The following is a 17,692-nucleotide window of genomic DNA, read 5'->3' as shown; positions in this document are numbered from 1 at the left end:
ATTGATTGCTGTCGGGATGTAATGAGCATTTCAACAAACATATCAATAATGTTTTTGAAGATTACCACCCTGAGCTTTAAGCGTGTTCACTTGTTATCACATGACCTTCGGTCTTGCCATAACAGCTGGTCCTGAGTTGTGGTGGAAAGCTCTGAAAAGAAGCTAGTATGTTGACTATATACAGGAAGTATGAAGTGGCATCAATGGAAATACAAACTACTTGAGGAAACAAAGTACAGCAAGCAATATGAGTGAATGTACTAAGTTGCATTTCACCTCTTTCACCTTATGACTGTTAACAGGGAAAAGCTCAGGAATCCCCACAGTCAGTAAGATCTGTCCCCTGGGAACCAGAACATAAGAACATACTGTGTTTTTTTCTGCATCATCAATCATTGCTGGACAGATTGAGTCACTGACAACACAAACAATATATACACCTGTAAATCAAAGCACTGTAGCTCGGACAACTGACGTCCACGCATGTGTTGTTAACGTCTAACGTCTAACGTCTCATGTCTAATGTTTATGCATCTTCCACCATGAAAAATTCCTCGTTTGTGTAAACATTCCTGGCAAATAGATGGTTTCTGATTCTGATTCTGATTAACAGCTGCCAATGTCCACAGTCTGTGTCCTTGCCTCAGTTACGTAAATGTGTTCAAGCGTATCAATAGTTGCTGCAGGACTCCAATCACGATCAGCAATGTGTATGTCATGTATAGATCGATGACAGGGTTATTATTCACCCTGACGCTCCGTTGAACCAATCGGCCTCGAGTTCGCTGGGTTTAATCAATATGCCATCGAACCCTTTAGGGAAAGTGTTTTCTCTCACCACGCGGAGGTCAGTGACAGAACAGCAGCCCCTCCGGCTGACTCACTCAAGGACGATGCCGTCAGTAAATGTTTAATAAGAGCTTGTTGTGCCGTGTTGATGAGGCTGCTACCAACACGTCCCCATCAGCAGGAAGCAGACGGCATGTGTCTCCTGGTGAGCTCATCCCTAACCAGGTCTGTGGTACGCAATCCCTCTGCACGCTTATTAATGGTTGACAAATCCCATCAAAAGAGCACAACCAACAATGAGCTAGTCTGTCTCTCCATTCTTTCGGACTCCCCCCAGACCGTATGTGGCTCTCAGCTCCAAGCTCATTGGTTTCTACCGAAGATACATCTTTAAAAACTGTTCACAAATATATATTTTACAAGAACCAAACTGAGGTCGGTAACACGGATATTCTGGGGAACCTATCAAGGGATTTTGGTGTCACGTATTTTACGTATTTCACGTATTTCCGCATGTTAAAACTCTGGAGGCAGGGTAAATAAAGAGGCTTTGGAAAAAAATCCCTTGATGGAGGGGGCCAAGAAGATCCTATTTAAATGGATGGGTTATGTTCCCAAAATGGCGGCGGTTTATTAACAAATGCTCGAATACAACAATGTGGGTTGGTCCACTAGAATAGCGGTCCAAATCTTGGATTAATTGAATACTCCCCCCAAATGTGGGAGGCTCTCAACCTTTTAGGCCTACTTCAAATGTCCAACGTCCCAATTAAATTAAAAGAATAAAATAAATAAATAATAAAAAAAAGTAGGAAAATACAGTGGGCTATAAGTATGTGTATGTGTATAAATATACCTCTGTCGGTTGTAATGACAAAAATAAATATTGTGCTTACCCTCACGTGTCACTGTCTGACATTATGAATCTGGATTTCATTTATCCAGGGTCATGTTTCTCCCACAACAGTTTTTACTTGAAAAACAATTGACCAATTTGTGTCGCTGCCTCCGAGGGAACGTTAGCTAGCTAACAGTGAAACACGTTTGTCTCTACTGATGATGTGACGCTGGCGTGGTGATACTCAAACCGGACTGCTCGTATGCAATTTAATTTGACATTTTTTAATAATGTGTATTCTTAACCACATTTAGATAATAAAAAATAACTAACCTTGTAAATGACCAAAAATGTGTCGTTAAATGTAATCAACCCTTTGACAGTACCTCTGCTACCCACAAGACGGCGCTCTCAACCATTGGTACAATAGAATACGTGTGCAAGTTCTTTGGAAATACCTTTGGAAATGTTGACCGCAGCTCTTATCTGCGAGCCTCTTTCACAGACATTGGCAGTTGCACAGCCTGTTATTTAAATTAGTTTGATTGATTTTTATTCCACAAAGACCCGCCCTCCTCTGCCTCTGATTGGCCAGTAGTCGTTGCCTGATGCTGATGAACACGACTGGTGGGAGGTTGGTAAGAAGAATGATTTCAACTCAGATGTGGTTTTCATAAGACCAGCAGCCTTCTTGTATATTTCTCTCATAAAGAACTACAATGTCCTGATTATGGGAGTAAAATAGGTTTTAAATGTGGCTCTGAATGTTGCCCATATGGATGGAATATAGTCACAAATCCATTTTGATGGGGTGTCATAAAAAGACACTGCTGATGTGGGAAACACTGATTAACAACAACATTTAAAAATGGCAATTCACATTGACAAAAGTTGGCGACCTCTCACCCCGGCTGTCAGCACATTGTGCAGATCACCCCGGCTCTCTCACCTCTTTGGTCCACTCCTATGCGGTGCTGTGAGATGCCATGTTGAGCTCCAGAAGTGTGTGTTTCAGCGGTCAGGCGTCAGATGAACATCTATAGCGGAGATCATTCGCTCTGCTGGCAGCCAAGCTCAAACTCCACTGTCACTCCAACTGTTGAATACTCTGAATTTCCCTCTGACGATTGATTTGACATGCTTCACATAATCCATAGAAATAGAATGAAAGTCTGACAGCGATGCTGACGTGAAGCTTCAACTCCAAAGACACTAATCTAAAACGTAGATCCGCCTGTGGCCCTTTCAGTAGAGCTGGAGGAGAGCAAACAGAGCCCGCTGTCTGACTGCCCTAAAAAAAAGTTTGTTCAATTAGAAAGAGCTCAAACTCAAAATCCACAAGACAGAGACGTCACGGGAGCCGGTTCAGACAGGGGTTTCCTCAAAGGTTTGGCAGAAACCCTGCAGGAGTCCAAAAGCAACACACATCCCCTTTCATTTGCTTCATCTGCCCAGACGGCACCTGCTCCCGGCTCTTCTGCTCTTCCACCTCCTCGGTGCGTGTCAACGTGAGGTCATGTGAGTCGATCACGTCTCCGTCCGTCAGACGGAATGTACAGAGAAACTGACAGGTCTGCCTGAGAGAGAGAGAGAGCTCAGAACACACACTACTGCATTCCTGGTGGAGCAGTCACGCCCAGACCTCACCCACTGCTGTGTGTGTGTGTGTGTGTGTGTGTGTGTGTGTGTGTGTGTATGTGTGTGTGTGTGTGTGTGTGTGTGTGTGAGAGAGAGAGAGAGAGAGAGAGAGAGAGGTGGGGCAGTAATATCTGTGCAGCGTCTCGTCATGTCCGATAATGAGACGACATAATTAATAAATTGCATCTGAAGAGTATTTGAATCAGAACCTCGTCCATCAGCTTTCAGGAGCATCGCTCCATTCAGAACCCATGAATCTCAAGAAATTGCCCCATATTTATTTTTATTGGATTTTGGATTATTACAGAAAATAATCTGTGGTAAACAAACATACATATATATATATATATATATATATATATATATATATATATATATATATATATATATATATACATATGTATATTCCTTTTATTTCAGACTCATGGGTAGCAACAAATATATAAAATGTAATACAATACGAGGACACAGGTATAATCATTGCAGTTAAAAAGTCACTCGTGGTTAAAAACATACAGACACTTGTTCCAATATTTCCAGAAACAAGAAGAATACCTTGTATCACTCTGTGTTGGCTCAGTTAAGACTTGTATAATTACATTTTCTGAGTCATTTAATCAACATTTACATTTTTATATAAAATTCCTCAACACAGCACAAGCATATCATTTATTTTGTTTAGTGAGATAATCTCCTGTGAGTACATTCCTGTCATGGCGAGACGTCAACTTATCATACACTGTATATATAATAATTGGTTTCTTGCTCCTTCCCCCGCTCTGCAAAGCACACCCTGGTTTAAATGACAGGCCTAATAATCCTAGACTGCTCCGCCTCCAAAAATGTTCCTAAATGAACTAGACGTTATCGCCCAAACCGCCATCTGCCTAGTCACCGGTGCTGATTGATTGATTGATTGATTAATTGAGATTTTTCTATGTTTTAATTGTTTGTAATGACTTGCTTCCTGTTGCTGTTGCCAGTTCTCATCGTAAATGAGAACTGGTTCCCAATTGACGTGTCTGGTAAAGGTCAAATGAAGAAATAAAAAATGCAATGCACCAATACACCAAAACAAATTCCTATATAAATGAATAAATAAATAATAAACCAGATTCTGATGGTGTTGGAAGATGGCTTTTATTGTTGTATTACGTATGAATGCCCCATGAAATCAGGATTTGTGTGTTTCTCATTAAGCCATTTCAAAATATGCTGTAAAGATACTTTATCTCACAGGGTTCACAGACATTGATGTAGAAAATTAATTTATTGTATTAAATAATAAAACTGTGTGTGTGTGTGTGTGTGTGTGTGTGTGTGTGTGTGTGTGTGTGTGTGTGTGTGTGTGTGTGTGTGTGTGTGTGTGTGTGTGTGTGTGTGTGTGTGTGTTATGAAGCCAGGTGACATTCCAACACACTCGTCCAACTATGCTGTTGCAGAGCAGTGGCAGGTGTTGTCCGTTTGGCTCCTGTCTTCAGCAGCAGACTCAGATTACATAAACTCTTCCTTACTACCTGTCACATTAACATCTGCTTAGGGCTGGAAGTATAACTGTCTAGAGGAGACAGAGATACATGCACTACAGCATGATGTTCATTTAGTAAATGATGGTCCTTTTAGAGTCAAAGAGACCACTGCTTATCTACAGTCTCTGCTAACACCCTGCTGGCTCCCCCTGAAGGACACAACTGTAACTACAGCCCAATATACACAAGTATTTGGGCCAATGCACAAGGAGCTCCTACAGTAATGTTTTACTGTCCTCTTGTGCTGCATGCTGCATACCTTCACACATGCATTTTTAGCAGGCTTCAACAAAGATATTAATATATCATTAAGGGAATTTCCATAAGGAAGATTTCCACCAAGGACAAGATCATGATGTCAACATTATAACATGAGTTGGAGGCTTCTGTTTTTTATGGTGTTGGAAGAGCTGCTTTTGGTTACTAAAGACTTGTACATATACTAGTATAACATTTGTCCCGTTTCTACTGGCCATGAAAAGAATGATTGGAGTTGCTAACAATCACATTTTGATATATTTGGAAAACAGCCACGCCTTTTAGAGCGTCTTTAAGGTGTTAAAGTCCATATTGAGTGCATTAATGAATCATCAAACTACAACAACAACTGAAGGCAGAAAGGAACAAGAACTGTGAGGACTAGTTGAATCCGAACAGGCTTCATTTTGAATTCCCAAGGGCTCAAATGTCAACACAGCTCTGATATAAAGAGGTTTTTACGCCCACATTATCCCGATTGCTTCGCTCACCTGTTTCACACTAGCATGAGGACTGTCCTCTTCCGTCCCCTCCAGATCGCCCATCCTGGTTGCGCTTGTCTTCAAATAGCCGAGTAGGGGAACAATCTTCAAAGACTGGCGACCTTTAGGGTTCAGTACAGGATGTGAACTGATGAAACGGCTTCCATGGCACAGGACAGCAGCTGCTCCTAAACAAGGCACAGTTCTACTTTGATTGTCTCTTTCCTCGTTACCATTTAGACCTGCAGATCAGTTATTTTATTATTTAGTATTCTGGAGCCCACTAAATCCACCCGGTCTTGGTTTCATTCTTATTAGTAGATATGGCCTTGAGTAATTCACCATTCTCCCAGCAGACTTTTTGTGACTTGTCAAATCCCCCCAAAATGGTAATGCCAATATTGTATTCAGATGTACCCGTGCTGCAGCTCATTGATATGTCCTAGCTGACTGCTGTAATATGCGGTAATATTTACACCTGTGACAAGTCAGAGGATGGAAAATGCTAACATTTAAAGATCAAGTTACTGCCTTTTATTATTATCAGTATTATTATTATAATTATATAGCAGGTCTAGGTGTATATACATAGAATAAATGAGTCCTAAAACCCAGAAATGAGTCAGCAGTTTTGCACTTTAGGTTCCCTGGTCTCGAAGTCGATGGGTTTTTAGAATGTGCTTTTGGTAAAACTGCCTGAATAAGGTCCATGGTTGTGAAGTTCCTCTGAACTGCATTGAGCTGAGACACACATTTGGGGGTTTTAAAATAATAGCCTGTAAATATGTTAGAAGAAAACTCAAAATACAAGTTTGGACCTGAAAGTGAGCACGACATGTCGCCTCCAGAACGTCCTCCCTTAACTTCTAAGCAGCAAGATAGCAGACAAGAGAGAGTATCAATACAGCTGATTGCGTTGGTAATGTGAGCTAACGTGGCGCTGTGGCGAGTCAGCGTTTGCTATGTTGCATCAACCTTAAAACTCATCTGGTATCACGAGTGTCTGCCCGCCAAAAAGTATAAATACAACTCTGCATCGGGAATGGACTTTATTCAGCTCTCTCTCTCTCTCTCTTCAAATGCTGCGCTGGCGTTCACTCACGTAAGAGGCGTTCAGTATGTGACATGGAACTAATCTTTGAACTGGATCTTCAAGCCGAAGTGAGAGAACCGGACCACCGTCAGCTTATGGACGTAGTAAAACACTAAACACAGCAGAATCAATCACAAGGTTCCATCTTCCACTGTATTTGGGAGATTGTAACCCAAAACCCGTTGAGGCACAGTCAAGCCAACAGTTTTACACATATTAACAAGCATAATAAAATAAACAATCTCATGCCGAATAAGTTGAAAAGTAAAAAGTATTATTCCACAACAGACTTAACAGACAGACATAATGAAAATGTTGAAAATTCAACAAGTCCCTAGGCACAGTTTCTGGTCTACAACCTCCGAGGTTAAGGTTTGGTTCAATTCAGGAAACTGAAAGCTCTTCCCTCCTGGCCTGCTCACACACAAATTAATAACAGCAAATGTTTCGGAGCAAAATCGATGAATTTGTAATGGAGTAGCAACCAGTGGACGTGGCCACCGGGCCGGCGGATCCAAGCAAAATCCTTCCGTTGGCAGGGTAGATGTTGGCAGAAACGCCACACGGTGAAGTTGGTTAGGTTTAGGCAACACAACCACTTGGTGAAGGTCAGAAAAAGGATCATGGATTGTTTTAAAATAATAACGTAACAATGTACGGTGAGAAAATAACTTGACCACGAAACACGACAACGTAACTGCCGTAAACAATCGCAGGTAACGGACTTCCTCTCAAAGCGTTCCGTAACAAACGTAACATTACGCAAAGTCAACAATGGGCTTACGTATACTCAGTTACGCAAAATAAATCAACGTGTTGTACCTAACCCTAAACCTAGCCTTAAGGAGGGGGAAGAGAACAATTTGTTGAGAACCACAAGTGTCTTAAATGTAAAGTGTTCCCCTTCACCTAACTCTAACCCTTTCAAAGGGAACACAGACCCGTGTCCTTAGTTTGTGTGACCTGTCCACACTTAGTGGACTTTCTCGCTTGGTGTACTCGTAATCTCACCCCGTTACTTACTCACTCGTTGTACTACGTCACCTGCTCTAACCAAATGCAAAAAGGAGTTGTCTGAAAATGACATGTATGGTTTAAGCATGAGAGGAAAAACAACTGTGGCTCAGTGCTTAGCATGCCTGTCTTTCAATCAGAGGATCGGTGGTTCAAACCCCGGCTTCGCTAGTCCTTGAGCAAGACCCTTTACCCCAAATTGCTCCCCGTTGCCGTGTCTACGGTGTATCGAGCAAACATGTAAGTCGAGTTGGTTAAAAGCAACAGCTAAAAGTAATGTAAAAAGCTCAATCCGTTCTCTGTATCCACATGCTGCGTTTACACATGAAACGACATAAAGACCTTTGTAACACAGTCACAAATGTGTCATGGTTTTCTACAGTAATGTATTCCATGCTGAGGGGATGTCCTGGTCATGTACCCATCTGTTGCAACAGCTAACTTGTGTCTTCCCACATAGTGTAAACAGTTTTTTACAGTATGCTTTTGGTTCCTAGAACAAAATCCAAATAAACATTTTGGAAAAGACAAGGTTTCCAACATTTTTTTTTTTACAAACTGGTGATGGCAGTCTCTAGAACCACAACAACAAATACAGATAAGACCAAAACAATCGTAAGATGGGGAAGCCTTCTCCCAGAATGTCACAGGCTGGTATCAGCTGTCTTCATCTTTGGGGCACGGACGGAGTTGGCTACTGTTGCAGTGTCGGACTGGGCGTCCCGGCAGAAAAACACAGCAGGGTTTTTACAGGCCCACATTGCCACCTCTCCTCCTCCTCCTTTGCTGGGACTTGAACTGGACAGACGGCTGTTATGATTCACCCCGACGCGACTCACGTAGCGGTCCCTTATCCTCTCCGCTTGGTTGAGCCGATTTTCCCGGTTCTGGGTCTGGCTGGAGAGGTACGCGGCAATGTTTCTGGTCCGATAGCCCTCCTCTCTGCTCCGCCCCAGCAACATGGAGATATTGGGGTTCCTCAGGGCGTAGATCAGAGGGTTGATGGCGCCGTTGGCCCAAGCTAGCCAGATGGCCACTGTGTCCATCGCAGGGTTGAACGTGTAGTCCCCCATTGCCGTAACCAGCCCCATCAGACAATATGGACCCCAGCAAAAGATGATGAAGACGATCATAATCAGAACCGTGGTGGCGGTTCGCATTTCACCGTAGAATCGCAGCAAGTACGCGTATGTGGTCACCGGCCGGACTCGGATTTCAGAGAGACGAACCGTCTTGCAGATGTTGTAGTGACAAAAGCACATGAGGGAGAAGGGCAGTAAAAAACACACAGAGATAAGACAGATGCTGTAAGCCGTCCCCATGCGGGAGGTCCCAGTGTGGAACGCGTACATACAGTGGTAGAAACCTCGCTTATGGATCTCTGGCGGCGTTCGGACCAACAGATACCAAGGCAGAGAGAAGATGACTGCAGTTACCCACACGGCTATCAGCAACTGAGTCGCTTTCTGGCGCCCTATTTTGGCCTGCGGCTGCCTGACTATGGCGTAGTACCTGTCAAAGGAGATCAAAGTCATAGTCAGGGTGGAGATGATCCCGAAGCAGGTGTTGAAAAAGCCGTTGGCCACGCAGAAACGGTCCCCGAACATCCAGGCGCCGTCCTTGCTGAAAAGCATGATGAAGGAGAACGGCAGACACAGGACGGCCGTGAGGAAGTCGGACAGCGACAGCGACATGATGAAGGCGTTGGTCACCGTCCGGAGCTGTCGGTGTTTGATGATGACGACGACGACCGCGGAGTTGCCGAGGCTGGAGAGGAGGAAGATGGAGAGGAGCACTAGGGCCTGGGTGGCCACCGTGAGGCCCTGCAGGACGGAGTTGCTCTCGGCGGCGCTCAGCACCGATGGGGTGGACGCCTGCTGGAACAGGCTGAGCCCGCTCCCTCTCTGGTCTCTGAAAGTCGACAGGTTTCCTGTGTTCCCCACTGTGGCCTCTGTGGTGGCGGTCACCAGGCTGGTCACTATGGAAACCACCCTAAAGACACAACAACAACAAGAGAGAATGAGGCAGGAATCATTGTACATAATCTGGAAACAATAAATAGTTTTTGGATACTAGTGTGGTACAGACAATAAAATACAGACAGGCTCCTTCAAAATAAAATATTGAAAAGGGCTATTATGTCTTCCCACAGCGCAAAACCAACACAATCCAATATCAAACCACTCTCAAATAAAGCAATGAATTTGGTATTACTTTAGATTTCCACATGGCCGTGTTCTGGAACATGCCACAAATTATAGATGTTTATTGTTTCCACTCCTAAGGGAGACAGTGCAATATTAATTTCAAAGCAGAGAGGAGAGTGGGTGGACAGAGTGAGCTACCTTGGCACAACAGGTGAGGGGGAGCCCAGCTGGTTGGTGAAGCTTGGGCCAGAGGGGTCGGCCGTGTAGTTGCTGCCGCCGCCCTGCAGGGCCGCGCCAACGGGCGAATCCATCGACGAAGCACGAACACAGCACGAAGGTCATCCATTCAGATTACAGTCAGTCCGCGTCGGTTTCATGGGAGTCAAACGTAGCCGCCGACCACTCCTCCTCATCCAGTTGCAGTTTTCCTATTTTCATTATGTCAAAATTCATCAACGGGAGAAGGAGAAAAAACAAAGGGACGTCAAATCCGTGTTCATCGGCTAACACTGATGTATCAAGCTCATTTCAATTCACCCTCATAGTGAAATATCGAGAATAGCAGTAAAGAAATATAGTCTACCACCTGAGGCTTTTTCTTTTTTTATATGCACATATGGATAGCAATGTTTTACACCACTGTTGAAAACACACAGTGTCTCCGTGTGTAATTACATGTCAGGTCAATTATGCCTCATTGTTGTAAAACAACACTGGCTCTGCATTGTGGAGGCCATAAAGCTCCCCGGGGCCCTTCTTCTACAAAAGAGGCTCTCAGCATTCAAAGGACACGGACTGATCATAAAAGTGTACAAACGGAGCCGCTTGAAGGGGAGATCATGATCTAGAACGTGTCACTGATATGGTTCCATGGTTTTAAGAGGCTCTTTTTTTCCGCCAGTTTCATTTTAATTCTCATGGTGGACATATAGTTGTAATGCCATTTACACATATTGCACCAAAATATGTGCTTCACGTTATTATTTTTGATATAATAGCTATATCAGAGTACATTCACGTTAAAATGTTGCCATATTATGATATATTAAACCACCGCATGATACTTGATACAGGTATTACTAATACTGTAATGCTGCTGTGATTTGACAATAACAGTTTATCATATTACAGTAATAATAAGCCAAAACACTTCAATTAGCTAATTGACTTAACAAATCAATTAGCAAACACAAAGCCCCCCCAATAAACTCACTGTCTCCTCATAAGAGCAACAACTAACCCGGAAGTTAGCTTTGTGTTTACATTGCGTAAAAAGCAGGCTAAAGTCGTATTGACATGTTTGCGTAAATGCCCGTTAATCGGCGGTGCAGCCGGTTCACTGGTCCGCCTCTCGTTACCTCGTTATCGGGAACCTGCTCACGCACGAGCCGTGCCTCTCCATCGCTCTGCCGGTCTGACCCACCGATGGAGAGAGACAGAGAGAAAGAGAGAGAAAGAGAGAGAGAGAGAAAGAGAGAGAGAGAGAGAGAGAGAGAGAGAGAGAGAGAGAGAGAGAGAGAGAGAGCGAGAGAGAGAAGCAGCTCCGTGTGTCTCCAGAATGTGGCCCTTTGAAAAGCCCTTCTTCTTGTTCCTCCTTTCAGCTGCTTCAACGCCGCAGAAAGAGTAAAGGAAACCGAGCAGCTGTAGATTTCTGCACGAGGGGGAAAACAATACTCTCCTTCTCTATCCCTCCATCATGACAGCTACGGAACCCAGACCAGACCAGAAACCCCAGGAGTGGACGCGATTCTGCACGAGCTCACCAACTCGCATCTCTCTCTCTCTCTCTCTCTTTCTCTCTCTCTCTCTCTCTCTCTCTCTTGGGCTCTCTCTACCTACTGTACAATCCCTTGCTCTCCATCTCTGAAACCACGCCCCCCCCCCATATGAACGCGCTCACTGCTTCATGTGACGATTGATGTAGTTGCCATGGTAACTGGTGATAGATTTTCGCCTGCCTGTCCCTTGTAAAATGGTTTACAAGGTGTTTGCAAAACTATTACATCAACCCTGCAGTGTGCTGGATGTATCCGACCAAATAGGAGTTGACCTGATAGTGATTCTGATAGGCGACAAGGGAAAGTCTCATCGTTGTGGGTTTGATGGTCTATCCCTGAATGTGCTATCTGACATTTCTGATGCTCGTAGACCAGTTCAACCAGTTAAGAGAAGCTGCAGAACAATCGGTGGTCAGCAGCAGCTGTGGTCAAACCACGAGCTACATGAGCATTCTGAATTCAAGTAAGCCAACAGCTCCGTGAGAGTAATATCAAGCCTGGACCCCCTCTGGCCTTCATAAATGTACATTGTTTTACCCTGTGTTCAACCCCCAAGAGGGAAATTGTAATTATTCATATAGGCAGTGATAAATAAAACATGAGTTAAAGCTGAATGAGAATTCTTGTATTTATTGTTATATCTGTATTTTTAGAAGAAAAAAAGACAGAAGGACAAGCTCCTCTAGAGACAGGACCTTTCATATTCCTTTAATATAACCTTTAACCTTTGTTTGTAAACAATGCTAACATAAGTCTATGCAACAGTGTTGCCAAAGTGTGTGCACAGCTTGTCCAATAGCTTGTCAGGCCATAGGGGCATTGATCACCAAAGACGTACTCTTCACAGGGTTTCTAGCAGAGCCAAGCTCCACTGAGATATTGTGCAGTAATCTATTGTTGGTGTGGATCGCACAGAGTGCTAACTGACTCATTTTCTAACGAGCTAATGTTAGCAAACGGAAATGTACCAGATACAAAGTGGGTTCTGCCTTTCGAACCACCGGGACCCTAGTCCCCTCTTTTAATGATCTGCAGTCGGCACTCGTTCAGAACCTGTGGAGAAGCTGCCAAGCTAATTTTCTGGGAAACCCCACAGTAAAGAAGGCTGCCACAACAATTTTGCCTCCTAAATGCTCATTTCAATTCATTTTTGACAACAACCATGCTATCCTCTGTCTAACTGAAACTTGGCAAAAACACCTGGACTACTACGCACTCTACCAAACCACCCCCACTGGATATCTTTACCTGGACAAACCAAGAGGAGGAATTGCTGGACTACCATCCAAACTCATCCTCATTTGAACACTAATGACTATCTCATAATGATGACTTTCTATGTGATAATGATGACTTACTATCTCAAAACCTCGACTTACTATCTCATAATTGTGACTTTCAATCATAATTTCGTTTTTTATCTCATAATTATGACTTTTTTTTAAATTATCACAGCTACATGTTCACCTTATTTTTTTATTTTCTCCGGCAGACATGGGCTTCCACAGTATATGTTTTTCTGTCATCGCTATACTGTTGTCAGTGTTAAAAACAACAACAACGTGGTTTCCTGTTTGTGCTACCTCATTTTCGTCCGCTTCCGGTTTGCGTACCAGTTGACGACCAGATGAAAACACGGTAGCACCGAGGCCAGACCGTGTGTGAATCATTACTGGGCTCATCATGGGTGAGTTAAAGTCTCCGTTCATTTCCACTTTTCATCCGCCGGTAGCTTGACGATAACTTGACGCCGGTAACTTGGCGGTAGCTTGACGGTAACTTGGCGGTAGCTTGACGGTAACTTGACGGTAGCTTGACGGTAGCTTGCCTCACGTTAGTGGGGCTCTGCTCGCGGTAGCTCACCTAGCTAGTCAGCTAAAAACACTCCGCAGGAGATGTGCGTTCAGTCAAACAAACCGATGAGTGTGGCCATGACAGTTTATACACGGAAAACGCAACATTGAGTCCCATTTGCGGACATTGGGCGACGTTTAAAGGAACTGGACACCAACGGTCTGAGCTGACACACGGAGAGGCTCCTCCTCAGTGGATTCTATGGAAAAGATGGCGGACGAGAGCTTGACGTTTCTTTTTGTTGAGATATTTATTATTGCATATTTATATTAATAGATCATTTGTAATGTATTCCAGTGCCGTGTTTGTATGTGCTTGCAGCTGTGTCCATGAGTTCAACATGTCCAGGCACGTACTGTGGCAGGATGATGGTCAACGGATCCGTGGAGGGAGAGTGTGGCGTGAGTACTGAACATCGTGAAGGTGTGTGTGTGTGTGTGTGTTAATGTGTGTGGGGGGGTGAGGGTGAGGTTTTGGGTTGGTATCCAGCTTCCTACAGTAGTGGTGATGCTCTGTCATCAAGAAAGGTGTTTTTGATATTACAAATAAAAGGATGTCTGTTAACCTGTCAATCATGATGTCCTCTCATAGACTCTAAAAGTGGACACACACACACACACACACACACACACACACACTCTCTCTCTCTCTCTCTCTCTCTCTCTCTCTCTCTCTCTCTCTCTCTCTCTCTCTCATGGGTGCATGACAATTACAACTATGCAAACCAGTAATTGTTTTGGGACTGCTTGAGTGACGGCTCTAGGGTCCACCTTCAATTGGATGGATGTTGCGCACCGTTGACAGGAGGGAGGGGCTTAAACATAGCTTTATTACAAAGAACTGGCAGGCCTTGTATAGATTAAATTCTCTCTATGTTCTGTCTATATTGGGAAGAGAAATTAAGGGAATGAGTGAAAAGAGGAAAATCTGAGGTGTGGCTTTTTTCTTTTGTGTGTGAGTGTTGTTTCTAATCCCGGCGTCTCTTCTCTGTCCTGCCAGGTGTGTCCTCGTGGAGAGCGGGCCAACCTGCAGAATGTGTGTGAGCGCTGCACTGAGTCACCGGAGCTGTACGACTGGCTCTATCTGGGCTTCATGGCCATGCTGCCCCTCGTGCTGCACTGGTTCTTCATCGAGTGGTACTCTGGGAAGAAGAGGTGAGGAGCTCTCTCTCTTTTCTCTCTCTACCTTCACAAGGTAATGAACAACCCAGTTATTATGAAGAAATGAGGCAGTGGTGTAAATGTCGTGGTGGTAGGATCCTTCTGGTAAAAGAGATGCACAAGTATGAAATATTGTCATTTCTGGTATTTGTTTCTGAATATTTTGAGGTTACAACAGTAACGCACTTGTCGATGTACGTGTTTATTCGCACACATCATTTTCCAGCACTGCAGCGTTTCTACCTTTTTTTGTTTTCACATGAAATATCCTAGAATTAGAGAAAAGAAATGAGAGACTACTAGTGTTCTGGTGTTGTTGTGTGTTTCAGCTCCAGCGCCCTGTTGCAGCACATCACGGCCATGTTGGAGTGCGGTGTGTCGACCGTGGTCACCTTGCTGGTCACGGAGCCGGTGGGAAAGCTCAGCATCCAGTCGTGTCGCGTCCAGATGCTGTCGGACTGGTACACCATGCTGTACAACCCGAGTCCAGACTACATCAACACTCTGCACTGCACCCAGGAGGCTGTCTACCCGCTGTGAGTGCTGACAACGAGAGGGGGAGGGGTAATTATTCAACCCTGGGGGGAGTTTAGTCAACGCTTACGGACAAACAACGGAACAAAACCAACAAATGTGTTTCTGTCTTTGAAACGACATTCAGATCTTGGAAAATCACGTAGATTTCATAGCTCTAAATGTATGTCACGCCCTTAAAAATAAGGAAAATAAAACTTCCAGGAAGTACAAATTAAACTGTTTAATAAATAAAACATAAGAAATCTGAATAAATGCAAACAAAACCTTTTTAGTATCCAGAGGGTGGTGGTGATCTTAACTTCAGTAGGTTTGTAACCCGTAAACCAGTTTTACTACTTTCCATTGCTAGAAAAGTAAATATTCAACAGCCTCAGAAAGAAAACCTGTCTGTGTGGTCCATTGTGAAGCTCTTTGGATAACAGCTCTGCAGTAAGTTATGCAAAAAATACATGTATCATTATCATGTTGTATTTGTGTCCTTTTGTCCTGCTCTAAAACTTGAATTAAAAGTAGAGCCAATTAGCCGTTGAGTCCCTTTTTACTTGCCGTGGCTACACGTTTCTGACAAATACGAGCTTAAGTAGACGCTGGGTAACTTTAAAGGCGGCTGTGGCTCAGTGGTAAAGTGGGTTCCTACTGCAGCCCACTGCTCCGGATTCTAACGTTGGGTTAAACGCTGAGGTGATTACCTCTATCAATGTACATATGTGACCACAGTAATGCGGACACTTCTCGTGCTTCTCTGCTATTCCTGAGTCCACCATGTCGCCTGTCGTTCCTTGTGACCCGTTTGTCTGACTCTTGGTCTCCCCCCCCCCCTCCTTCAGCTACACCATAGTGTTGATCTACTACGCGTTCTGCCTGGTGCTGATGATGATGCTGCGTCCTCTGCTGGTAAAGAAGATAGCGTGCGGTCTGGGCAAGTCGGATCGCTTCAAGAGCATCTACGCCGCACTGTACTTCTTCCCCATCCTCACTGTGCTGCAGGCCGTGGGAGGAGGGCTGCTCTGTGAGTGTCTCCCACCTCCACAGGGGCCAAATGACCGTTTATATAATGTTTGTGACTATGCAGCTGTGAGTGACGTGTTTGTTTGTTTCAGACTATGCGTTCCCCTACATCATACTGGTCCTGTCTCTGGTTACACTGGCTGTTTACATGTCTGCCTCTGAGATACAGGTAACAACCATCCACTGGACTTTGAAGGGAGTCAGTTTCACCGTCAAGGTCACTAAGAAGGTCTTGACTCTGATGTTGGAATGTGATATTTCTTGAATAATTATAGACCTCCTCTTCAGTGTTTAATCACGCCACATTCACACATCAATAAACGCATGAATAAATGAAAAATGTTTTAGTTTTTTACACATACCGTAAAAGTCGGGTTATAAGCGGCTACTACCTTCGGTGGTTGTCCCCGCTAGCTTCCCACTTTAGCCAGCTAGCGCTGCTGCTAGCTCCCCGCTGCCCGAGTCTGCTTCGGTGGTTATCGGCGAGCTGGCAGGGAGCTAGCAGCAGCGCTAGCTGTCTACAGCGGGGCCAACCACCGACGGTAGTAGCGGCTTGTAACCCCAACTTTTACGGTACATTTTTGTTTATTCACTAGTTTTACCCTTGAATTGTGTGTTAAGAAACTGAAGAAGAAAAACACGGTTCAAATTCTGTATTATTAATTTAAGTTTGAAGTTGGATCTCACCTTGATTTCCAAAACGCTTTTAAAGTGGAACTACGGCCATTTTCAAAACTCATCCGTTTTGTTTTTGACGGTCTGAAATATTAGTAAACAAGAACAACTGCAAACAAGATTTTATATGAGCGGTCTGGTTCGCTAGTGGCCCAAAGTCTCATTCGATTGGATAAAATGCAAACGTCCCTCAGTGCAGGATGGGTCATCATACATTTAAAATTGTTTTACAGAAGACAAAAAAAAGACAAGATTGCATGTAAAACTAAAGTTTTTTTTACTTTGGTGTCTAACAAGAGGTCCCTGTCCTCAGTCTTTTAAGAACTTGATTGCCAAGAAGAAGCGCCTGGTTGTGCTGTTCAGCCACTGGCTGCTCCACGCGTACGGCATCGTCTCCATCTCCCGACTGGACAAGCTGGACCAGGACCTGCCGCTGCTGGCCCTGGTGCCAGGCCCCGCCCTCTTCTACATCGCCACGGCCAAGTTCACCGAGCCCAGCCGCATCCTGTCCGAGGGCGGCAGCGGACACTGACGGACCCCAGCGTCGCTAAATGTTTTTACAGGTGGCTGCAGTCCCAACTTTCATCAGCACCATCTGTACTGAATGTTGGGGGGGGGGGGGGGCGCTACTTCCTGTTCACCATGAAGTAGTTGCTGTGCAAGTATATGAACAGCTAAAGTGGATGTTAGCCTGTTTGTGGTTTACAAACAGGACAGGTGGTCTCTGCTCTGTTTCTATTCACCCTGCTGAATGTGGTTTTATTTATACTACACTTAAAGTTTCACTTTACAGATGTGTAGTGCTGAAGACTGAAGAAGCAGGAATCACCACAGAGGTGCTGAAGATGACCTCTGTGGTGATTCCTGCTACAGTGTCTCCAGGACCATGTGG

The 17,692-nt window shown here is 44.3% G+C and overlaps 2 protein-coding genes across 3 annotated transcripts; one reads left to right on the top strand and one right to left on the bottom strand.

The window, feature by feature from the left end:
- Positions 1–8,285: 8,285 nt before the first annotated feature.
- Positions 8,286–10,099, bottom strand: gpr135 (G protein-coupled receptor 135; the record flags this gene model as incomplete). Its single annotated transcript, XM_079232844.1, has 2 exons — positions 8,286–9,633; positions 9,987–10,099. The coding sequence occupies 2 exons, from the start codon at positions 10,097–10,099 to the stop codon at positions 8,286–8,288; spliced, it is 1,461 nt and encodes a 486-aa protein (XP_079088970.1).
- Positions 10,100–13,763: 3,664 nt separating this feature from the next.
- On the top strand, positions 13,764–17,332 carry jkamp (jnk1/mapk8 associated membrane protein; the record flags this gene model as incomplete). 2 transcript variants are annotated; one of them, XM_079224959.1, is made up of 6 exons in its annotated part: positions 13,764–13,821; positions 14,420–14,574; positions 14,910–15,116; positions 15,945–16,126; positions 16,218–16,294; positions 17,114–17,332. In XM_079224959.1, exons 1-6 carry the CDS (start codon positions 13,786–13,788, stop codon positions 17,330–17,332), a joined length of 876 nt encoding a protein of 291 aa, XP_079081085.1. In that variant the 5' UTR covers positions 13,764–13,785. The 2 variants fall into 2 exon arrangements, with proteins under 2 accessions (XP_079081085.1, XP_079081086.1); XM_079224960.1 differs by having other exon boundaries at positions 13,795–13,843.
- Positions 17,333–17,692: the final 360 nt, after the last annotated feature.

Source organism: Taurulus bubalis (assembly GCF_910589615.1).
Source record: "Taurulus bubalis genome assembly, chromosome: 1".
Taxonomy (NCBI): Eukaryota; Metazoa; Chordata; class Actinopteri; order Perciformes; family Cottidae; genus Taurulus; species Taurulus bubalis.
This window is presented reverse-complemented; position numbering and strand designations above follow the sequence as displayed.